This window comes from Capra hircus, chromosome 2, assembly GCF_001704415.2.
Source record: "Capra hircus breed San Clemente chromosome 2, ASM170441v1, whole genome shotgun sequence".
NCBI classification, from domain to species: domain Eukaryota; kingdom Metazoa; phylum Chordata; class Mammalia; order Artiodactyla; family Bovidae; genus Capra; species Capra hircus.
In genome coordinates this window covers 91,358,672-91,383,887 of record NC_030809.1, presented here as the reverse complement: position 1 = coordinate 91,383,887, position 25,216 = coordinate 91,358,672, and the positions used below count along the sequence as shown (strand labels likewise).

General features: G+C 39.9%; 1 protein-coding gene across 5 annotated transcripts; it reads left to right on the top strand.

Moving 5' to 3' along the window:
• On the top strand, positions 3,132 to 23,234 carry NMI (N-myc and STAT interactor). 5 transcript variants are annotated; one of them, XM_005676155.3, is made up of 8 exons: positions 3,132 to 3,230; positions 11,278 to 11,367; positions 12,880 to 12,975; positions 15,457 to 15,619; positions 18,781 to 18,887; positions 18,973 to 19,159; positions 21,969 to 22,075; positions 22,828 to 23,234. In XM_005676155.3, the coding sequence occupies exons 2-8, from the start codon at positions 11,284 to 11,286 to the stop codon at positions 23,011 to 23,013; spliced, it is 930 nt and encodes a 309-aa protein (XP_005676212.1). In that variant the 5' UTR covers positions 3,132 to 3,230; positions 11,278 to 11,283; the 3' UTR covers positions 23,014 to 23,234. The 5 variants fall into 5 exon arrangements, with proteins under 5 accessions (XP_005676212.1, XP_017918270.1, XP_017918263.1 ...); XM_018062781.1 differs by having other exon boundaries at positions 3,145 to 3,426; XM_018062774.1 differs by having other exon boundaries at positions 3,145 to 3,430.

The window sequence follows — 25,216 nt, the reverse complement described above, 5'->3', positions numbered from 1 at the left end:
GTGGAACAGAACCCTGACTGGAGGGCTTGCCACGGAGCTGCAGGACCAGCGCGGTTTTGGAGGTGGAAAAGCCTTGCTCCAATATTCTTGCCTAGGAAATCCCACAGGAGACTTGGGTTCAGTCTGTGGGATCGCAAAGAATCAGACACGCTTAGCGACTAAACAACAATAACGATTCCTTTGTATCATCTGTACCCTGCACAGTGCTTGGCATGGATGGTACAAGTGTTCCAACTTCCCCAAGCATGAACTGCAAACAGAATTACCAAAATCATGGCCACAGCAGTATAAACTTGGTGTGCTAGACCTTTTCTAAAAGAAAGAGTATAACATAAGAGATATCAGGTGGTTTTTTCGTGGTTTGCATACCCACTAAACTCTTGGTGCCTCCTGAGTTGTTTCTTTCTTTGGGGATTTTTCACCTGAACTTTGATCTCAGTTCACTTCCTCTTGCCTTTAGGTGTGTGTGCGTGCTAAGCCGCTTCTGCCTTTAAGAGACAGCTCAATCTTCACCTGTTCTGTGGAGGGAACATTCCCTGACTTCTTGAGGTAGAAGCAAGTCCTTTCTCCTTTGTGTTCTGCTACTCCTAGTATTACGCTTCACAGCTACGTGGAACAGTATGTAACACTGATATGTTTGTGTGGGGGTGGGGGTGAGGTGGTGCATTTACAGGGAAGCCTGGGAGAAGTTCATTGCCATCTAGTGGGGAGATAAATCTGTAACACAATATACATCTCACATCATGGCTGTGTAGATTTACATGACATGTTAAGATATATAAGTAGGTAGACAGGTAGGTAGATAGATAGAAGGAAGAAGTTTTCCCTGACCTTCATAGGGTTCCTGGCTAGGTCTAAAAATGAAACTGACAAAGACAGAAGAGCAAGAGTAAAGCACACAAATTTATTTAATGTAAGTTTTACATCACATAGAAGTCTTCAAAAGGAAATGAAGACTCATGGGAATTCCCTGGCCATTCTGTAGTTAGGACCCTATACTTCCACTGCAGGGAACACAAGTTACATCCCCAGTCCGGGAACTATGATTCTGCATGCTGTGTGGCGTAGCCAATAAAAAAAAAGAAAAAAGAGATGAAGACCCACAGAAACAGTTAGGCCTGAGTATTTTTATGCTAGATTTGATGAAGAGAGGGTAGTCATGGAAGAATATAATAGGTTAGAGAATAAGAGGTAATCAAAGTAAACTGGGGAAAACTTAGCAAAGCCAATTCTTCTCCGGGTCCATTTGTCTTTGGAGAAAGAATGCTCCTTCCCTACAGGTATAGAGAGAGCAACTCTCACAGGAGGTTCTTTGAAAGGTAATAGTGGGGAGAAGTTCAGAGTAACTGTTTTAGAGCTTCTATTGTTTTCTCAAACTCCTTCCACTTAAAATAGTCAATATCCAAGGTGCCATATTTTGAGGAATCAAGTCCCCGACCCCATCATTAGTAAAGCATAGTTCAAATTGCCCCACTGGAAACTTTTCAAGATTTAAATAGCTGTTTCTGAAAAATAAAAAAGAATTTAAAGGTCAAGTTAGTTTGATAAATTCAAAATTAAATAAAGTTAAAATTTTAAATGTATGCTTTAATTTTTCCTTGCAATATTTCTCAAAACTCTTGATGTGTGGATGTGCATTGGGAACCTCCCAAGTGTGAATCCAGTGTGCAGCATTTCCTAATCACATGTGCCCATAGAATTCCTTCTTTTTTTCACGCCCTGTAGAACAAAATGTAGAGCTTGATTTCATGGTTGAGAATAGAGAAAGACATTACTGTCATCATGGATTCATTGCCTACATTTGGATCAGCATGTTAAGTTTCCTCATCTGCAAAATGGGGATAATACTTGTTTCATATTGCTGTTGGCAAATCAGAAAAGGTTTATAAAATGCTTAGGTGTTCTCGGTAGACCTTTGCAATTACAACTATTAACAACAATATATCTGGGATCTGACTATTTATCTTCAGAACCTCAGTGCTTTGCAGAGTCCTGAATCTGCTGAGTTGAGTTCAGACTGTTACACATGGCTCAGCTTCCGCTCCCTCCCAATGGCTTCCCTCCTATCTGTATCCTTTGTCCTTTAACAATATTGGAGTCAATCTTAGATGAGTCCCATTGTGGTCATGGTCCTGTTGCTTACTATCTTCTTGTAAAAAACAAAAATAAGATAAAAGAAGAAATGAGGTTTGAACTAAATAATTTCCAGAGTTCATGTTCTCTAAAATTTTAAGGGGTGGGATTTTCCTGGTGGTTCAGGGGTTAGGTCTCGGTGCTTTCACTGCTGTGGTCCCATGTTCAGTTCCTGGTCAGGGAACTAATATCCCACAAGCTTCATGGTGCAGCCAAAAATAAAATAAAAATTAAAATTCTAGGGGAGACCAAAAGTAATTCTCAAGCTGTATCAGGTAGCGTTTTATTGCTCTTTTGACTGGGTTGATGAGCACACATGTCTATATACCTTAATTTTTTTCAGTTAGGAAGTCCAACGTAAACTAGATTGCCATCAACATTCTTGATATAAAGGAATTTGATTTTGGTTAATCTTTTATCAGATAATATGTCAGTTTTACATATGACTATACAGCACTATCAACTAGAATTTCTGTCTAGAGTCATTTCATGCATCTGTTCCCTGACCTATTTACAGTAAGCGCAGCTGTGGGGTGGTTCTCTATGTAGGATTCAGAAACACTGCCATTTTTGAAATAAACCAGATGTTTTCCGTTTCAAAGAAAAAGATCACACCTAGTGAAGTATTTGTTTACAAGCTTCACAATAATACCAGAGAAAAGTCTCAAGGGACATGGATCACAGAAATCAGCTGAACACCACACTTTGCCAATTCCCTGCGAAGTTACAAAAGAAACACACCAAAGCAGACTCCGTGCTGGCTGTGAGGATTTGTAGATTAAGGTTGCGGTGACAAACAGATTACAGTGAGAGTTATTGTCTGAAGAGAGACTGCCACTTTATTTGGTTTCTGCCCATTTTCCCAAAACACGTCCTGGGATACACATCCGAAGGAGTGGTTTTTAAAACATGTCTTAAAATGAGTGTTCATGGAAACTTCAGGAATACTTTGGGAGTAGATTTCCTCCAAACAAAAACAAAACCAACACATTTCAAAAACCGAAAGTGAAAATCGGTTTAACTTGTTAGTGACTAATCATTGGGGAACCGGGTTTGGTATTCGACCAGTGACTACACTGAAGCAAAATCATCCTTCGGTAGTTTTCTTCTTCTTTTATTCTCTCTTTCTTTTTTTAAAAGGAAGCAAACTGTTGATCCGCGGGCCATCCATTTGAAAAAGGCTGAAGGCGCTTCCGGACGAGGGAGCCCCAGCCAGGCCCCGAGGGTTCCAGCGACTACCCGCGCCGCCAGCGAGGTTTCCGGGAACCTGGGCACGGCGCTCGGCCGGCCGAGGCGCGTGAGTGGGCGACCCCTTCCCGCGCTGCCATTCCTGCTCCTAGTGGGCCCGGCTGGAGAGGCCGTGAGTGGCGACCCGGTGGGCTCCGCGGCGCCGGGGACCTCCGGGGCGGGGGGTGGTGGGAACGCCTGGCGGAGAGTGGGGTGTCGTTGGCTCCCATTCCCTGCGCCGCCCTCCTGCGCTGCCCGCTGCCGAGGTCGTGGGGACCACCTAGCCGCCGAGGGGGCGCGGCTGCCCCCTGCCCACGGGGCTTTCTGCCCGCAGCCCTGGCCTCTGACCCCGTCTCCTTTGCTTTGCTTCATTTAGGAAATTGAGACTTAAAATGGTTTGTGTTTCCCCACTGTTTCTGTAGTGTCTCTGGAGAAAGTTCTTAGGAAAACAGATTCCTTAGGGAGATTTAGTCTCCTGGCAGGCGCAGGGTTTGGCAGTCGTGCCTGATTTTCAGAACATACAGGGATTTTATTTAAAGAGACATCCAAAACAGAATGTGGTGTTTCCCTGTCTATGCGACAGGCGTAAGTTAAAAAACAACAGGAAGCAATCCTGTCTGTGCATCTCCTCCTCCTTTCCCCCTTCCTTTGCCTCATTTCCTTTGTTTTTGCTGCCAGGCATGCGTATGGGAAGATTTGCCTTAGGGAAATAGGTGGTGAACAGGTGGAGGTGATTTGTACTGTTTTTTTCATTTGCTGCCATAATAAATTACCATGGACTCAGTAAAACCTTAAAAGCTACAAATTTATCTTAAAATTATGTATGAGGGATTTCCCTGGCTGTCCAGTGGTTAGACTTTGTGTTTCCATTGCAGAGGTCATGGGTTTGATTGCTGGTAGAGGAACTAAGGTCCTTCATGCCCTGCAACCTGTCCAGATTACCACACACACACACACACACACAAAATTCAGTATAAGTCTGGGTGGCCTTCACTAAGTTAAAATCAAGGTGTTAGCTGCTCTGCCTGCCTTTCTGGAGGTTAATGATGTGAACCTGTTTTCTCGTCTTTTCTGCTTCTATCGATTGCTCATCTCCTTTGGCTCAGGAGTGGTGCCGTATCTCCATCCTCAAAGCCAGCAGCTTTGCATCTCTCTGACTATTCTTCCCTTGTCACATCTCACTCTGATTCTGCCCTTCTGCCTTCCTCTTTCACTTTGAAGAAGGACCCTGATGATTACATTGTTCCCCACCAATAATCCAGGAAGAGCTTTATATTTTAAAGTCAGCTGTAAATTAGCAACCTTAATTCAGTCTATAACCTTAGTTCTCCTTTGCAGCATAACCCAACATTTTCACAGATTATGGGGGTTAGGATGTGGACCTCTTTAAAAGGGCCATTATTTTGCCTACCTTTTGAGTGCATAAAAGGAAAGCTATTACTATGCATCCCATTCATCAAGGAGGGAAAGTATCCAGATACTAGATATGCTGTAACAAGTTCTGGGAATATTATGTAGTAGACCATTTATATGAGTTAAATTTATTATTGAGAGCTTTTATTACAAGCATTAAGAATAGACTTAAAAAAGCAGTTAAAGAATGTTGCAGTTTCTGCTTTCTGGAAATGTAATGAGAACATTTCATAGAACACTGCATGCCCCAGGTGTCTGGGGCTGAGCAAATACCTGAGTCAAGATACCAGGCAGTCCTATAAACATTAAGCGTTTTCAGTATGTGAACTCGTGCTCTGAATGGATACAGGGAAGAGGGAATGTAGGCCCTGGCCTCAAGGTCATGACCATCTTGTCATGGAAAATGACAAAAGTAGCCTAGTGGGCTGCCGTCTATGGGGTCGCACAGAGTCGGACACGACTGAAGCGACCTAGCAGCAGCAGCAGCAGCAGCAGCAGACAAATAAAGCTCCCCAAAAGAGGTAATGGGGAAGAAGTAACATCATTTGGGAGAATCAGAAAAGACTTCAAGAACTTGGGGGAGGAATTTGGGATGGACATTGAAGAACAGTAGGATTTCATTAAGTGGAAATTAAGGTTGGCAGGGGAGGGAGGATGTGACATTGAGGAACATGAGGGAGAAGAGAAACCCTTAGGTTGTTCAGTGTGGTTAAGGAACTTGGTCCAGGAGTTGTCTAAATAAGACACAGTTCAGTTCAGTTCAGTCACTCAGTAGGGTCCAACTCTTTGCGACCCTATGAATCGCAGCATGCCAGGCCTCCCTGTCCATCACCAACTCCCGGAGTTCACACAAACTCATGCCCATCAAGTTGGTGATGCCATCCAGCCATCTCCTCCTCTGTCGTCCCCTTCTCCTCCTGCCCCCAATCCCTCCCAGCATCAGAGTCTTTTCCAACAAGTCAACTCTTTGCATGAGGTGGCCAACTAAGACTAGTTGGGGTTAAATTGTGTAAGATCTGGGATGAATAGCTTTGTAAAGACTGCAGTTGTTGATGCAATAAGAACTACTAATATGTATCTTTAAAAATATTTTTGAACCCTTTCAAACTTACAGAAAAGTTACAAGTAACAACTTTTCTTTTTCCTGAGTTATTTGAGTGCAGGTATCATGACCCATTAACCTGGAAGTCTTGAGTATTCATTTCCTGTTAAAAAAAAAAAAAAAAGGTATTCTTTACATAACTACAATACAGTGATCAAGATCAGAAAATTAATATAGGTACATTAATGCTATCTAATCCTTTGATCTAATTTGAATTTTGCTGGTTGTCCCTATTATATAGTGTCTAACAAACAGAGCCAAGAATTATGCATGGTGTTTAGTTACGATGTATCTTTAGCCTCCTGTCTGGACAGTTTCTCAGTCTTTACTTGGCTTTCATGTGCTTAACACTTTTGAATGGAACAGGCCAGTGTGTCTCCTGTTTCCTCATTCTTAGATTCAGCTTATGCATCTTTGGCAGGAATATCACAGAAGTCTTGCTGTGTTCTTGCTGGGCCTATCATATGTCAGATAATTTTGATGTATCTCATTGTTTACTTTGACTACTTCATTATAGTGGCATCTGCCTGGCTTCTTCACTAAAATTTACTCTTTTCCACTTTGAAATTAATAAGTGTTTTTTTGGGGATGTATTTCTTTTGTTTGTTTGTTTTTGTTTTGCTTTAAGAAGCTTTCTTCATAGTGACCCCCAAACTGGAAACAACCACCCACCTCCAGGAGAATGGATAAACCAAGTGTGAACTATCCATGTAAGGAATACTACACAGCAATAAAAAGGAATAAGCTACGAATACATGCAATAACGTGAACAAATCTCCAAAACATGTTGAGTTTAAAACTACTACTACTACTACTACTAAGTCACCTCAGTCGTGTCCGACTCTGTGCGACCCCATAGATGGCAGCCCACCAGGCTCCGCCGTCCCTGGGATTCTCCAGGCAAGAACACTGGAGTGGGTTGCCATTTCCTTCTCCAATGCATGAAAGTGAAAAGTGAAAGTGAAGTCGCTCAGTCGTCTCTGACTCTAAGTGACCCCATGGACTGTAGCCCACCAGGCTCCTCTGTCCATGGGATTTTCCAGACAAGATTACTGGAGTGGGGTGCCATTGCCTTCTCCATTAAAACTCTAGCACATATAAAAGGATACATGCTAAATTATTCTACTTATGTGAAGTTCAAGAACAGGTTGCTCAGTGTAAGGAAACTTTAACACAATTTAAAAATATCATTTCTTGAGTACAAACTATGTCCCCAGCATTCTTTTAGTACTGTTCCAGTATCGTTCTGGATAAAGTAGGGCATACTTTCGAGAACAAAACAAAAATCACTGCCCTTGTGGTGCTTATATTCTTGAAAATCAGCTTGATATGTTCAATGCAAAAGGGCAAGCTGATAGTTACCCCTACTGAAGTTGTTGATCTCCTTCAGGGCTGATGAGTAACACCTATGTGGTTGAGATTGCACAGAAATTTGGTTAGCAATACTTGTATTTTAAGCTACTTAAATGGTCCTTTTTTCACAAAAATATCAATTTATCTATCTGTTTTAGTACTAAGCGGATTTAATTATTACTGTCATTTATCTCTATGCTTAATCAATTCCCAAATTTTCCCAGTAAGAACCCCCTCAAGCTGGACTCTGTTCTTGTGACATATTCTCATCATTCTTTGAGCACTTCTTGCTTTCTGGCATCATAAGACGCTTGTCTTATACTTTGCCTGTCCCAGTTCTAGAAACGGCCATTTCTCTGAATAGCCTTGGTTCCCAGTAGCTGAGAATGGTATTAGAAACGAAATTCTGGATGCTAAATGTGCTCATTGCTATTGTCTTTGTTTCCAGGCCCCTTTAGCAGACAGAACTGGGAAATATCACACATATGCACACTTATACCTATATTTAAATTTCTGTACTTTCCTATCAATCCATCAGAAATCATGAGATTATACTGATATCTCCAGTTCCATTTCATAGCATTAATTCTATTTTTTTTCCCTTTCCATATTTACAATCACCTTCTCTGACAATGAAGAACCTGGCTCCTATTGTCCTCCATATATTTACTTACTTGATAAATCATGTTTATGTACCTTTAGCCACTGGGAGCTCCATGTTTGCAGCTTTTGACCACTTTCCTCCAAATCACCTTCCAGACCACCCTCTCCCTCTGGCAAGCACACACAAAAAATATTTCCAAACCATATATCTGATGTATGTATATGTACAGTGCTTAGTCATGTCAGACTCTTTACCACCCTTTTGACTGTAACCCTCCAGGCTCCTCCATGCATGGGATTTTCCAGGCAGGAAAATCCAGTACATTGGAGTGGGCTGCCATTTCCTTCTCCAAGGGATCTTTTCAATCAGGGATCAAAAGGGTGTCTCCTGTGTCTCCTGCATTGCAGATGGATTCTTTACCTGCTGAGCCACAGGCAAAGCTGCAGTATATCTGATAAGGGGTTAATATCCAAAATATATAAAGAACTCATGAAACTCAATGCTAAAATATCTAATAACTCAATTAAAAACTGGGCAAAAGGACTTAAAAAGACATTTCTCCAAAGAAGATATATGAAAGATCAAAAGGAACATGAAAAGATGCTCACCATTACTAATCACTGTTGCTGCTGCTGCTAAGTTGCCTCAGTCGTCTCTGACTCTGCGACCCCATAGACGGCAGCCCACCAGGCTCCCTGTCCCTGGGATTCTCCAGGCAAGAACACTGGAGTGGGTTGCCATTTCCTTCTCCAATGCATGAAAGTGAAAAGGGAAAGTGAAGTTGCTCAGTTGTGTCCGACTCTTCGCGACCCCATGGACGGCAGCCCACCAGGCTTCTCCATCCATGGGATTTTCCAGGCAAGAGTACTGGAGTGGGGTGCCATTGCCTTCTCCTACTAATCACTAGTGCAATGTAAATTGAAATCCCAGTGAGATGACATCTTACATCTATTGGAATGGCCATCATCAAAAAGACAAGAGTTAACAAATGCTGACAGGATGTGGAGAGAAGGGAACCCTTGTGCACTCTTGATGTGAATGTAAATTGGTACATTCACTATGGAAAATAGTTATGGAGAATCCTCAAAAAATTGAAAGTAGAATTACCATATGACCCATTTTTTGGACACTGCGTGGGTTCACACTGAGTAAACTAAGCCATAATTAATTTTTTGCTAATCTTCTATTCTATTTTTAAAGAGGAATACCTGTCTTTTCTGTTTGTTCTATAGGAATAGTGAGAATTTAGTCAGTTGAAATCTTGGAAGATTGTGTTACTAGACACATTATTAATATGCTTCTAAAACAGTAAAAATAGTGGTGGTATTCCTTGTGTCATATTTGATCTGGGACTTCTCCATTTTGGTAAATTCATATGCAGGCAAGAGTTCTTACTCTTTTGATGCCAGTCTGATAAAGCCTATGAGCTTTTCTCAAGAAGTTTTTTAAGTAGTCTAAAACAAAATACAGAGAATTATAAAGGAAACCAATTATATTGAAATACGATTATCAGTGTTATTTAAAAAGCAAATTTTTAATTTAGTAATGTATACCAGTATACTGATGCCTTCCCAGGTGGCGCTAGTGGTAAAGAACCTGCCTGCCAATGCAGGAGACCCAAGAGGCTGGGGTTCAATCCTTAGGTCATGAAGATCTCCTGGAAAAGGGCATGGCAGCCCACTCCAGCTTTCTTGCCTGGAGAATCCCATGTATAGAGGAGCCTGTTGGGCTAAAGTCCATGGGGTCGCAGAATCGGACACTGAGCGACTAACACTTTGCTTCACTTTCCACTTTACCAGTATACTACAGTTTATTATAAGGCTGTATTATTATGGTCATGAGTTTAATAGCTGTCATAATTTTGAAGCAGGGTTAAGCACAAGCAATGTTTCAGGCTATCTGGGAGAGTTAAAATATTTTATGAAACTATATGCCGTCCTGGAGATGTTTTAAAAATTAATTGATTGATTAATGTTTGGCTGCACTGGGCCTTCGTTTCTCTAGGTGTGGTGAGGGAGGGCTATGCTTCAGTTGCTGTGCTTGGGCTTCTCATTTTGCTGGATTCTCTCATTGCAGAGCATGGACCCCAGGGCACAAGGGCTTCAGTAATTGAGGCACATGCCTGGTGACTTTCGTCACAGGTGCTACAAGTACCATGTGACTTGTTGCCTATAATCATATTTGAAGAGAATGCCATTTCAATCAGAGATTTCTAGAAATAAACATGAATTTTGTTTCTCATGGTCTAGTGTATGAACTCAGGGGAAGTTTTGTGAAAACCTCTGTTATCATAGAGGAAAGGTGTTTGGAGATATTTTCACTCCATTACATTCTTGGAGTATAATAAGGAGAATTAAATATTTAAATTAAAGCCTTTGGAAAAAGTCTAGAGGACTGAAATAATAGTCTTTTAAAATGGAGTGTCATATCGTGATTGAGATGAGAACTACAAAGGAATGTTAATACCCATTATGTTCTATTATGGTATTGAAATGCAAAGGAGTTTTAGAACCTTTTAAATATTTATGGATGTGAAAGTTATTTGAAATACAGAATTTGTTTGAATATAGTTCACATGATATTAAAGACTTCGGTGGTAGGGGAAAAGATATAGCAAAGAAGAGATATTTTATCCATAAAAGGGTAAAAGATATTTTTTCTTCTTTGTGTGTATGTACCATTTTTGAAGTATTTATTCATTTTAATTGGAGGCTAATTGCTTTGCAATATTGTGGTGGTTTTTGCCATACATTGACATGAATCAGCCATGGGTATACATGTGTTCCCCATCCTGAACCTCCTCCCACCTCCCTCCCCATCTATTCCCTCTGGGTCATCCCAGTGCACCAGCCCTGAGCACCCTGCCTCATGCATCAAATCTGGACTGGCTATTTATTTCACATATGATAATATATATGTTTCAATGCTATTCTCTCAAATCATCCCACCCTCGCCCTCTCCCACAGAGTCCAAAAGTCTGTTCTTTACATCTGTGTCTCTTTTGCTGTCTCACATATAGGGTCATTGTTACCATCTTTCTAAATTCCATATATATTCGTTAATGTACTGTATTGACGTTTTTCTTTCTGACTTACTTCACTCTGTATAATAGGCTCCGGTTTCATCCACCTCATTAAAACTGACTAAAATGCATGCTTTTTAATAGCTGAGTAATATTCCACTGTGTATATGTACCACAGCTTTCTTATCCATTCGTCTGCCGAGGGACATCCAGGTTGCTTCCAAGTGCTGGCTTTTGTAAACAGTGCTGTGATGAACACTGGGGTACACGTGTCTCTTTCAATTCTGGTTTCCTCTGTGTGGATGCCCAGTGGTGGGATTGCTGGGTCATATGGCAGTTCTCTTTCCAGTTTTTAAAGGCATCTCCACACTGTTCTCCATAGTGGCTGTAGTTTGTGAAGTGTTTATTTTTTATAATAAATAGGGAGTCATGGCAGCTGATGAAGATAACAAAGAACAAGTCCTTAAGGAATGTGAGCAAGCTGAAGAAGTTATGAAAGATAAACAAAACCAGGTAAAAAGGAAAAATTACTGAGTACTATTAAAAATTGACCTTTCTATTGGTTTTGCAGTGAGGCATGTTTCATATGTCTTTGTCCAACATTAACTTGAATTTGGGAGAGTATTAGGGTTTTCAGTTTTTTTTTTTTTTTTACTTCTAATATTCAAGACTGACAAGAAGAATCACATTTCTATTTTCTCTTACACAACTCACATTAACTGCTTTTTTATTTCCTTTCATTTCTTTGACTTGCACCTAGAAGTTAAGAGCTTTGTTAACAATTATATGATCAGATCCAAGATGGAATGGAGGCTATGCTTTAAACTACCTGAGCTATATTGCGGGAAAAAAAATCTGTAATTGCCCCAGACTAACATATGTCCACAATTATGGTGCAATTTAAAATTCATGTTTCGAGTCACAAATAGCTAGGAATGAGTTGGTAGAGCACTGAGCTAAGATTCAGAAGACATGGGTCTCAATCCTTGCTCTACTATAAACATTTCTGTGACTTTGGTAAGCATGAAAGGTTGTTTCCTTGTTTATATGATAGAGATAATAATCCTTGGCAGTCTTAGGAAAATAACAGATAATGATGTATCAGTTCAGTTCAGTTCAGTCGCTCAGTCGTGTCCGACTCTTTGCGACCCCATGAATTGCAGCACACCAGGCCTCCCTGTCCATCACCAACTCCCGGAGTTCACTCAAACTTATGTCCATCAAGTCAGTGATGCCATCTAGCCATCTCATCCTCTGTCATCCCCTTCTCCTCCTGCCCCCAATCCCTCCCAGCATCAGAGTCTTTTCCAATGAGTCAACTCTTCGCATGAGGTGGCCAAAGTATTGGAGTTTCAGCTTTAGCATCAGTCCTTCCAAAGAACACCCAGGACTGATGTCTTTTAGAATGGACTGGTTGGATCTTCTTGCAGTCCAGGGACTCTTAAGAGTCTTCTCCAATACCACAGTTCAAAAGCATCAATTCTTCGGCGCTCAGCTTTCTTCACAGTCCAACTCTCACATCCATACATGACCACTGGAAAAACCATAGCCTTGACTAGACGGACCTTTGTTGGCAAAGTAATGTCTCTGCTTCTGAATATGCTATCTAGGTTGGTCATAACTTTCCTTCCAAGAAGTAAGCGTCTTTTAATTTTATGGCTGAAATCACAATCTGCAACGATTTTGGAGCCCCCCAAAATAAAGTCTGACACTGTTTCCACTGTTTCCCCATCTGTTTCCCATGAAGTGATGGGACCAGATGCCATGATCTTAGTTTTCTGAATGTTGAGCTTTTAAGCTCAACTTTTTCACTCTCCTCTTTCACTTTCATCAAGAGGCTTTGTAGTTCCTCTTCACTTTCTGATGTATAACATTGTACAAATGTTTATTCATGTGATCATATTTATTCTGAGACCATCTAATGTCTTTCTTTGCCTTGTTCAGAGAGAGAAATTTTGCTTCTTTAACTCATTTGGAAAATGAGGTTGGGGCTCTTTAAATTTGGACTGTTATTTTATTTTTTAGAAATCAGTTAGTGAAATCATAAAGGAAAATATTCAGTTAAAGAAGGAGATCGAAGAACTTGAAGCTGAGTTACAAGAGACCACCAGGACCTCTCAGGTACCCCTTTAATTATTTTTGTATCTCATTTTAACAGATGCTAATTTTTTTTTCAGAAAAAGAAATTTAATGATACAGAAGTCATTTCTAAGACATTATGATCATTCATGTCACCACTGTTTTCCAAACTGAAAACAATCAACTCTCCCTCCATAGTAGAATGAATTTATAAATTGGGGTGTATTCACATAATGGAATACTGCACAGCAATGAAAATGAACAGGCAATAACTATATACAATAATATGGATGAATTTCATAGACACAGTGTTGAGCCAAAAGAGGAAAAAGAGGGCGTACCATATACTTTGACTTAAGTAGAGCACAAAAGCACAGTGTTAGAAGTTAGTATGGTCTTACTGTTAGAGGCAGGTAGAAACTGGAAGGGAACCCCAGAGAGCTTCTGAGTTGTTGGTCTTGTTCTGATGATTGATCTGGGTGCTGGTCACAGGTGCATGATCCCTCCATAACATTTCATCTTGCTATAAATTATTGTGGGATTCCCTGGTGGCTCAGATGGTAAAGAGTCTGTCCGCAGTGCGGGAGACCTGAGTTCAGTCCCTGGGTCTGCAAGATCCTCTGGAGAAGGAAATGGCAACCTATTCCAGTATTCTTGCCTGGAGAATCCCACGGACGGAGGAGTCTGGTGGGCTACAGCCCATAGGGTCGCGAAGAGTCAGACACGACTGAGCGACTTTATATATTCACTCACTCACTCACACATTTATGCTAATGCATGTTTTAATATTCATTATACATTAATACAACACACACAGCCTCCCAGTGATGGTCATTATCAATCACTTTTGGATCAAAGTCTTGGTCTTCTCGCTAAATTTTTTCATTGCTCTCCTCATCCAAGTAATAATTTAAGTGCGTTTCACACTTAAAAAAAAATTGGAAGAGTATCTTCACCATTTAAATTCTTTCTTAATTTTTCCTTTGTTTGAATTAGACAGCTCTCACTCCTTTTTTCATCAAAATCCAGATTGTTAAAACACCTACTTTAAAGCATTATCACTTTTTATTTCTGAAGTTAGGGGTAGAATGTTAAATATCAAAAGTGAGGTTTCTTGTGTTTGTGAGGTTTAGAGAAGTCTCTGTTAAGATCCTGCATAATTTTTAGACTGGAGCTAGAATCACTTAATTCTACAACCCAAATGGGCCTTGGGAATCCAGCCAGCTCAGTTGATCCACTTCACAGAGGACTGAAAACTGGGCTCTAGGGACCATGAGTGCATTGCTCCCTGCCATGGTGCACTCAGGACTAGAAGCAGGCATTCCCACTCTCACTGGGAAAAGCTCTTGACCCTTCTGGGTATACTGGATGTTTCTCTGTTATTGGGAAACACTGTCTTTTCACACTGCAGATTGTTTTGAAATCAGACTTATGGTAATCAGAAATTCTACCAAAGTGACATGTCAAATTGTAGAATAAATGTCAGATTAGACCAAATGACTCATTGGCTGTTTCTAATCTCTTCATGATAACACTTTTTCTTGCAACATGTAAAATAACCGTGAGAAATAGAGATGAAAACACCTGACTCATTTGTGCATTTCTGTGTGACTGTACTGTCTGTTCGGGGCTTCCCTGGCAGCTCAGTAGTAAAGAATCTGCCTACCAATACAGGAGACATGGATTTGGTCCCTGGCTCGGGAAGATCCCCTGGAGAAGGAAATGGCAACCTTCTCCAGTATTCTTGCTTGGGAAATCCCATGGACAGAGGAGTCTGACAGGCTATAGTCCAAGGGGTTACAAAAAGAGTCAGACATCACTTAGAGGCTAAACAACAGAGACCTGTTCATCCTAGTGATTTTCAGCACCCAAGTATAACCACTTAACTTTATCCTCCAGATTTTTTTTTTTTTTTAACAAATCTTGCTATTGGTGTCCCTTCACATTTTTATAAACCTAAGTTGTGGGAATGGTTAAAAGTTGATGGACAGGTGTTGAGGAAGGGGGAATTTAAATTTGATAAATTTTAAGTCACTGAACTGAATTTAGGAGTTTCTCTTTGGATGACATTACCTGAGTTTGCTGTCAAAATAGCTGCAGTATGCACCCACGTCTATTTCATACCTCTTTGCAATGAGACCAAAGATACTGTGCAGTGATTCCTTTGTGAAACAGCCTATTATTGGCATAGTTGTTTAGAAGATACTTTTCTGTAGGAATGATGTAGGCTTAAGAACCAAACAACACACAGTATTGACCAGTTTAAACACTGATTGATTAGAAAAAGTTAGAGACTATATACTTACAATTTCATCTGTGAAATAATATTAAAGGATCAGCATTTGACTAGATTACTGAGTATTTTTCTGGGAAGAAGCAATTACTAGTGATATTAAATCAGCGTTCTGTGGGGTTCTGAAGTCAGTGGAGAATGAATTATTGAATGATGAGATCACATTATCATTGGAAGGACTTAAGTTACTTCTTGTGTTGATTTTAATCAAACCTTTCTGTTTGAATTAGATTAATGAGGATATTCCTGAAACAAAGATAAAGTTCACATCTGTGGAGAATCCTGAGAGTGACAGCGAGTTTTCAGATATCTCCTATTCATGTCAAGTGAGCTCAAAAGTCCCTTATGAGCTGCAAAAAGGACAAGCACTTATTACCTTTGAAAAAGAAGAAGGTATGACTAATATTCAAAAACTTGACCATGTTACCTTTAGAAAGCACGGGGACGTCCAAAGAGTTTTTGTAGATATTTGGCTATTGCTTTAGAATTTTTATATCATTTCGTCTTATCCTCATAGGGGTGCCCTGAGGTAGATATGATTATTCCTGTTTTACAGACCAAAAACAAGACTCTGAGATGTTGAGTGATTTGAACATGATCACTAGCACAGAATGTGAGTGCTCTAGAAATCAAACCCATGTTGTGATGCCCAATACCAGCATTTTTATACTACTCCTGCTACCTGCAAATGATAATACTAGTAATAATGTTTCAAAGTAGCAAAGCAGAGAGTTCTGACAGACATGATCTCATTTTATACTCACATGACTCTGTAAAAGTAATAAGATAGAGATACTGTTTACATCATTAAGAAACCAGATTCTCAGATGTTTAAGTGATTTACCTAAGTGCACAAGGCATGAGAATGAAAAGAGCTCTGGAGTCAAAGATTTGGAGTGGGACCTGATGTTTGCCATGGTGTGGAACCCTCTTGAGAACTGGGGACACCTTAATGAGAATCTGGCTTTGAATGCCAGCTTTGCCTCTTCTTTTTTTAAACAAACCAAAACAGCACTTTATTTATTTATTGACTGCGTCGGGTCTTGGTTGCATCACTTGGGATCTTTGTTGCGGTGCGTAGGCTTAGTTGCCCCGCGGCATGTGGGATCTTAGTTCCCCAGCAGGGCGTCCAACCCATGTCCCCTGCAGTTGGAAGGCAGATTCTTAACCACTGGACCACCAGAGAAGTCCCAGTATTTTTATGTATTTGTTTGACTGCACCAGGTCTTGGTTGTGGCATATGGGATCTAGTTTCCTGACCGGAACCGACCCTGGGCTCCCTGCATTGGGAACAAAGAACTGTAGCCACTGGACCACCAGGAAAGTCCCCAGCTTTGCCTCTTTACAGAAGTGTAGTTTGGGTTTGGTTCTTTATAAATCTCAAGTTTTTATGGCAGGCCTTGTAACAATGCCTACCTCATGGGGTTGCTTTGAATATTAAATGAGAAGCGTTGAAAAAATACTTAGCACAGTATCTGATACATAATAAACACTTAATAAATGTTAGTTGTCATTATTGCTCCATGCTAGAAATTTTTCAACTAAGGAAACAAAAGCTTGCTTGCATAAGGTCCATATAGGTAACAAACAGCCGAGCTGAGAGCCAAACCCCAAGTACCCTTGTACTTTCTACTGGACCGTTATTCCGCTGAGCAGGCCACCATCTGGGCCTCTGTTCTCAGATTTGTCAAGTGATGAGTGGGATCAGATATTCACAAGCCCTTCCAGTGCTCAGGTACTGGGAGTCTATGATTATAACTCATGTCTCCTGATGCCTGGTTAGTTACTATAACCTGAAAATAAATAGAAAGGCATTCTGGCAGGTCCCTATATGCACACACTCTTTGTCCACCCTGGCTCCACCCCTGTAGCTGCGGATGGAGGGTGAGGTCAAGAGCCCTGTTGGCCATTGGCGGTGGTCCATGGGATATAACTGAAAGATGTAAGTGAGGCTTTGGGAAGTTGGGATCCCGCACAGAAATCACCTGGGGCTGCTGAGAATAAGATTCTCTTCAGAGACAGCTGTGTCACTGCTTCCACCCTTGGCATGACTCTGACATCCTGCTCCTCTGGGACTGCTTTGGGTTCCTACACAAACCAATGGGAGTTGGCTTTTGACAGTCAGAGTCACAAGGGTTGAAATACAAGTAGTGCCTCTCAACTGCGTCAGATCACCAGATGTTGGAGGTTTGGGGGGCGAGGGAGAGGTGGGGATGGGGAGGGAAAGGTCATCATCTAAGTATTACTTATAGTTGGCCTCCTCTGTTATTGTTGCCTGTTGTCATTAACAACAACAGAAACGCTATAATTCAAGTTACAGAGTCATATCATGGTACGAGGCATCTGAATTCCCACATGACAACGCCCTGTTTCTCTCTTTCTCTGGCTGTGGTGTGCTGTCTGGTTGTCATAAACACATGTGAGGTTTACAAGCCCAGGATTGGGCATCTTTTGTCTTCATGACGTATTAGAATAAAAGCTCCAATATCAACAAGTAAAGTGTTATGAACTCTCATGTCACACAGTTTAAAAAAACACATACCCACATTCATTTTAAACTGACATATAGTTGCTGTTGGATTGCTAATGATTTTTGGCAAAATTGTATTACAGAACCTCTCCTATTTGCACGGATAAATTAGATTTGATAGTTTTGTGGTCAGTATACCAAGGCTATTGACTTTTTAATGAATGATCTCAAGAGCATTTTAGTAAAAGTAGAATTCTTTGTTAAATATGACCCGCCTTCCAAAAAAAAAAGAAGACTCACTCTTTGATATTTAAGTCTATGTGGTCTTTAATATGTAATCTTTGGGAAAGACAGAGATAAGAACAAATATTTATTTCTATGGTGCTTGTAACATATTAAGAAGAAGTGAGAAATGATGAAAAGATTAATTGTCAGAATTAATCTGACCTACAAAAGTCTTCCCAGCTTACTCAACCTGGAAGAAATTTCTGGCTGTGCTTTAATGTACTGAGGGAATTCGCTGATAATTCTGTCAACAGTGGAAAGGAGGGGTGTGGACTGTACTGAATTTCTAAAGGATCGTCAGGCTTATCTCTTAAACTTGAGGATTTCTACATTGTAAGTTTATGCTGATGTATTTTGGCATTAATATATCCTAGTATGGTGGCAACACCATTATCATTTAGAAATCCTAAGAAAAATGTAAAAATAAGATCCCTGAAAATTAAAGAAAATTTGGAGACTTCCCTGGTAGTCCTGTGGTTAAGAACCTGCCTGCCAATGCAGGGGACGCAGCTTTGATCCCTAGTCTGGAAACTGAGATCCCCACATGCCTTGGGGCAAATAAGCTGGCGCACCGCAGCCACTGAGCCCACTCTCTAGAGCCAGCCTACCACAACTAGAGGGGAAGCCCCACTCGCCGCAACTCAGCATCACCAAAAATAAACACTACCAAAAAAACACTTTTTTAAAATAAAAAAAATTAAAGGAAAGCTCAACTACCCAGGATTATTTTTTTGTTAAGCCAAACATGTAAAAATGTATTGAAATATTGGAAATTAATACTTCCCGAATTATTTTTCAGTTGCCCAAAATGTGATCAAAATGGCACGCCATCTTGTGCAGGTACAGAATGAAAATGTTATGCTCACAGCCAACCCAGTTCCATTAAATTCAGGAGTCAGATTCCAGGTAACATGGTGATCACAGCTTTTTAGAATGCTATTAAGCACAGATACTTCTCATCCATATTCCTGAACATGAAACAATTTCCCAGGTTTATGTAGGAGTGTCTAAAATGAAAATCAGCGTTACTGACATTCCTGATGAACTGCCAGAAAGTCAGATGAGAGACAAGCTAGAACTGAGTTTCTCTAAGTCTCGCAACGGAGGCGGAGAAGTGGAGTGCGTGGAGTATGACAAGCAGACCGGGAGCGCCCTCATCACCTTTGTGGAAAGTGGAGGTATTCCAGCATTGAGAGAGTTAAACAGTGCTCTAGCGTTTAAATTATGCTCTGCCAGGTCTGAAAATATTTCTCTTTCTACTTCTTTTCTTTGGAATTTATTAGGCAGCATAATAACAGGGATGTTTTTAACCTTATAAAATGGTAGTGTCCTGAAAATGATTTTCCTGAATACTGTTAAGAATAAGGTTAGAAATAACAAGTCCCCCCATGTTAGTGCCTTCCTATCGCCTGCCAGGCATGGAGCTGGGTGTTTCATATATATGTCTCCTCTGATCCATAGCACAGCTCTAAATGTAGGTGTTACATTCATTTTAATGATGAGGCAGCTAAGACATATGCAAGATAAGTAGTTTATCCAAGATCACACAGTGGGTGTGTGGCAGAGAAATTTTGCGACTCCATGGACTATAGCCTGCTAGGCTTCTCTGTCCATGGAATTCTCCAGGCCAGAATACTGGGGTGGTCAGCCTTTCCCTTCTCCAGTGGATCTTCCCGACCCAGGGATTGAACCCCGGTCTCCCACATTGCAGGCAGATTCTTTACCAGCTGAGCCACAAGGGAAGTCCTACATATATATATATATATATATACACACATATTTATATATATATATAAAACAAGCTTCCCTAGTGGCTCAGCTGGTAAAGAATCTATATATATATATATATATATATATAAAACAAGCTTCCCTAGTGGCTTCTTTACCAGCTGAGCCACTGGGGAAGCTATATATATATATATATATATGTAGGACTTCCCTTGTGGCTCAGCTGGTAAAGAATCTGCCTGCAATGCGGGAGACTGGGGTTCAATCCCTGGGTTGGGAAGATCCCCTGGAGAAGGGAAAGGCTGACCACCCCAGTATTCTGGCCTGGAGAATTCCATAGTCCATGGGGTCACAAAGAGCTGGACACGACTGAGCGACTTTCACTTTCACACATATGTATCTATATGTATGTATATATATATAAAACTGTCTCTTCCATCGCACTTTTTACCATTGACAAGGGCCTCTTAGATGAAGGGAATCATTTCCAGGAAGAAAAAGGGGGAGAGCTGTTCCCTTTTTCCGTAGAAACAGACTTTTAAAATAATTTTAGGGAGGTTTACATTATTACGATTAAAAATAAAAGGTTCTCCAGCTGCTTCTGTTAATATGTTCAAGTGACTTTCTTTTTTATTAATTCATTTTTAGTTGGAGGATAATTGCTTTATAATATTGTGATGGCTTCTGCCATACAACAGTGTGAATCAGCCATAAGTATACATATGTCCCCTCCCATTTGAACCTCTCATCAATCCTGTACCCCATCCTCGCCAGGCTGTCACAGAGCACCACGCTGAGCTCCCTGTGTTAAATAGCGGCTTCCCACTAGCTATCTGTTTTACATATCTGTTTTATTTTCAGGGCTGCTGTCTCAATTCCTCCCACCCTCTCCTTCCCCCACTGTGTCCAAAGTCAAGTAATTTTCAATAAAAAAAAAAGTCTCTTGCTCTGGTTAGTTCTTAGGGCTTCTCCTGAGTTTATCACATATGATAGAAATCCAACCATACAATTAAAAGCCATTGCCTGATTAGATTTTTTCGTAATAAAAAAATACATGCTTTTTAAAGAAAATTGAAATAATAAAGAATATTAATTTAATAAAAATTGAGACATTTCCTTAAATTTCCAAACTCCCTTTGTCCTGTTATGTAGTTATGGTTAGGTGAATGTTTTTCAAAATCTTTCTGGAATTGCTAGGTAATATGGTAATTCTATATTGAATGTTTGAGGAACCGCCACTCTGCTTTCCACAGTGACTGCACCATTGCATCCCTACTAGCAGTGTATCAGGGCACCAATTCTTCCACGTTCTCGCCAGCAAGGGTCTGCACTCTTAATTGCTGTACCACATTGCTGATTGAAGGTGGACTGGTGAGAGGAGAAAAGAAGGGATCAGATATTCTTAAGAACTGTTTCTGTTAAACTTTATGCAATACTGACACATTAGCTGTTTCCCCTCTAGGAGAAAAATGCTTCTAAAAACAATTCTGATTATTTTTTATGTTGGAGAAAACCGATGAATGCTTTTTTTAATTTGCATTCATGTTTTCTGGATGACATTCAGCACCCTTCCACCTTTGATTAACATCATTACAGAGGTTTATTGAATGTCATGTATCAGTTACAGTAATTTTATATATATCATAGTAATGTAGTAATTTTCTATAAATCTCTCACATAAAGATAGAGAGTATTCTAATCATATTTTTCATGTATACTTCTTGAAAGATTGGGAAATACTGGGTTTTGTTAGGGTGGCTGGGTTACTTTTTGCAGATGGTTATCCCATTTTATGTAGCTCAAGGTGGGTCTATCTGAGGCCTTTGTAGCACATTGTCCATTGACTGACTAGTAGTGTAAGACAGATGGAGCTGAGTCTGTTTATCATTTGGTCTTATGTTTTTCAAAACTATGTACTGTGAATTGTTTAAAAGCAACTTTCAGTTCAGTTTAGTTGCTCAGTCGTGTCCGACTCTTTGTGACCCCATGAGTCCCAGCATGCCAGGCCTCCCTGTCCATCACCAACTCCCGGAGTTCACCCAAACTCATGTCCATCGAGTCGGTGATGCCATCCAGCCATCTCATCCTCTGCTGTCCCCTTCTCCTCCTGCCAGAGTTTCTTAAAAATTAATCACTCAAGTCACTGTTTACTTTGACATTCTATTTGAAGGAAGTTTTATCTTTGGTTAAAAATGTTTATGATAAAGAAGAAAATGTCTATAATAAAGAAGAAAATCATTTTTAAAAATTTATTTTTAGTTGCTGACAAGATTTTGAAAATGAAAGACTATCCTGTTTATATAAATCAAAACTGCTATAGAGTTACGGTTTCTCCATACACAGAAACACACTTGAAAAAGTTTCAGGTAAAGTCATCTCTTTTCTTTCATTTTGGAAGCTAATTGCTTGACTCCCCACCCCCACAAAAATAAAAAGTTATGATTCTGTTTTCATTTGAATCTTATTAATGAGGAATATCAAAATAGTCTCTTCATATCTGCTTGGTACAGAATGAATTTTTCTATTTTAAGAATACTTTTTAATGTAAAACTGTACCTTATTTAATTGACTGTGGCACAATATTTTTATATGTGGAGACATAACTACATTTTTCTCATATATCTACTATCATTGAGCATTAAAAATGGTTTTCCCTTCTTATTTTTTCTGAATTCATTATCTTTACTCCAAACCTGCTGCTTTTTTCTGTTCCTAAAAGAAAGATCATCTTTTCTGTTCCTAAAAGGTCATCATGATCTGCCTAGCCTACCATCCTGAAAACTAGAACTCAAGCCTAACTCTTGGTTTAGCTTCATCTCCAACATCCATTTCATCACTCAATTTTTTCACTTCCACTTCTCACTACTTCTTTAACTGATCTCTCTGTCCATAGAGTTGCCTTCCTTTCCTCCACTTGTCACAGTTCTGCTAGAGTTATCTTTCTGAAACTCACATCTAACTCTGATATTCTCTTCCTTGAAAAATCTTCCTGAGGCCCCTTGTCTCTCTTAGGATAATGTCCAAAATATTGAGCAGAGCTTATAAAATGTAAAGTTTTGCAATTCAGAGTTCTTAGAAAATTGCTGTTTATCTTTTATTTTTCTATTTTCCTCCTTAGGTATTTTCAGGAGTATCTAAGAGGACAGTGCTTCTGACAGGATTGAAAGACCTTCAGATGACAGATGAAGAAACTGTAGAGGATTTCATTAGCATTCACTTTCAGCGGGAGAAGAATGGAGGTGGAGAAGTCGAGGTGGTCAAATGTTCCCTCGGGCAACCTCACACAGCATACTTTGAAGAATAGGCTCATGGAATCCTATGAAAGTTGGAGCTTCTGAACCCAACTTCCTGTCAGTGCTTGACAAAAATGATTGTCCCTTTCCTTAAAAAAAATGAAACGTAATTCTTTAGTATTCGTTTGTCCTTAGATACAAAATATATTTCTGTGATTTTAAGTTCTTTGTTTCCAACTGTGCTGCATGTTTACAAATGCAGTAACTATATTAAAACAGTTTTGTTCATAAATTTTGTGGCTGGATGCCCTGTCTGTTGAAAAGAACCGCAAGTCATCCAGTTGTCCGCCTGCCGTGTGGTCTCCTTCGGTCATAGTCTCGTGGGCTCCAGTCTATTTTGGCTCTAGGTCCACCAACATGCAGACTTGACTCTTAACATTTCCCCAGAGAAATGTTGCATTTAGCAGTTTGTAATTTCTGTAGACTTTACTGACTTCTCAAGGAACTTCAAGAGCAATGCTTTTCCACTTGACCCAGCATTTCATCCCATAGCCCCAAAGTCTTTCTCAGAGCTGAGTGTGGTCTTTCTCTTGAACTTTCACCCAGAATGCCAAGTGTCCCCTGATTCCTTTCAAGACATCTCCCCTCCAAATTGAACTTGTAAACACTGGAATGTTCTTTTACACTTATAATGTAAGGAGTCAGTTTAACGGATTGAAAAACCTTGGAATAAAGAGATTAAGTGCAAAGCTAGTAACTCATCATACATCTTGGGAGATGCTGGGTGAATGTCTGTACCATACCTACCGGTTAGGGGCTTAAAATTTAGCTGGAGAGAGACTGAGTTTATTACCATCACGCTGTTTTTAATCTGCAGAAATTAAATGGGAAAATTCAAGGTTCCTATTGAAGAAGGTAAAATTCACTTTGGTAAAGAATATTTGGACAGTTTTAATCCTAATGTTTCGTGAAGAGCCGACAGCAGAATTAAATTCATATTAAAATGATGGCAGAAATGACATGCTTTTAGAAAAGATTATAAACCTATCCAATGCTGCCTGCCATCTAAAATAAAGGGAAAACTAAAGAAAAAAAATACTGGTTTTGCTTCTGATATTTTATTTTTAGGTCTTAAAGTTGTTATTGTCTGTGTGCTCAGTCATGTTTGACTTTTTTGTGACCCTATGAACTGTAGTCTGCCGGGCTCCTCTGACCATGGAATTTTCCAGGCAAGAATACTGCAGTGGGTTGCCATTTCCTCCACCAGGGGATCTTCCTGACCCAAGGATCGAACCAGCGTCTCCTGCATTGCTGGTGGATCCCTTACCGCTGAGCCACTGGTGAAAGCCTTAAAGGTGTTACAGTAGCATCAGAAATATTCATTACTCTTATATTTCTCTTTGGAATAAGAAATGGTACCTAAAAACTGGGCAGTTTATGATAAATCTTTGTGTTCACCATTTTAGGGGAAAAAAGATCTCTCATTTTGTCAGTTGTTCTTTGGAAATAGTAAGATTAGTTCAAGCTTCCCAAAATATTAAGAAGAAGAATTTAAAGAACCTCATTTAATTTTGATTGACACAGTCTCATAGCACAGAGGGGGTCATTTTGAATCTATAGCAGACTGCCAATCAGAAATAATTTTTTCCTAACATTTACAACAAAGTTGGACACTGTCACTTTTGTTCCTCTGGGGGCCTTCTTCAGGCAGTACAATGGATAATTTCATTTCATTTTGAATTGTCACAATGGTTTTGATATGTTACTTATTCTAGAAAATTATACTTTTCCTTTGGGTTCTTTCACCATTTCACCTAGTGTGATCTGACTGAAACTCAGAAATCAAGCATTGACGTCCCTGCTTATTTCCAGAGTTTTAGAGATTTTACAAGAGGAAGGTTTTCTCTAAAAATTTACCAAAAAATACTGTATTGACTATTTAATATATTGCATATAATGTTAAGAACCCTTCAATTGTGCATCCAGGGTGAGCTAACACCACTTATTAATGTGTGAAAAGATTTTGTCAGTATATGTCAGGAAAAGACAGATATGTGAAGTTACATGTGCATTTTGCTGTTTGTAGACTTATCAGTCAGGAGAGGCTAGGTCGCACTCAGATAACACAACCTTCCCAGTCTTAGAGACCTAGCAGAATAAAAGTATAATTCTCACTCAGGCTAAATATCCAGCAGAGATTGGTAAGGGACTCTGTCCTGATCACTTCAGGCCCCATCTTGAGGCATGCTTCCAGAATCATCAAGGTGGGGAAAC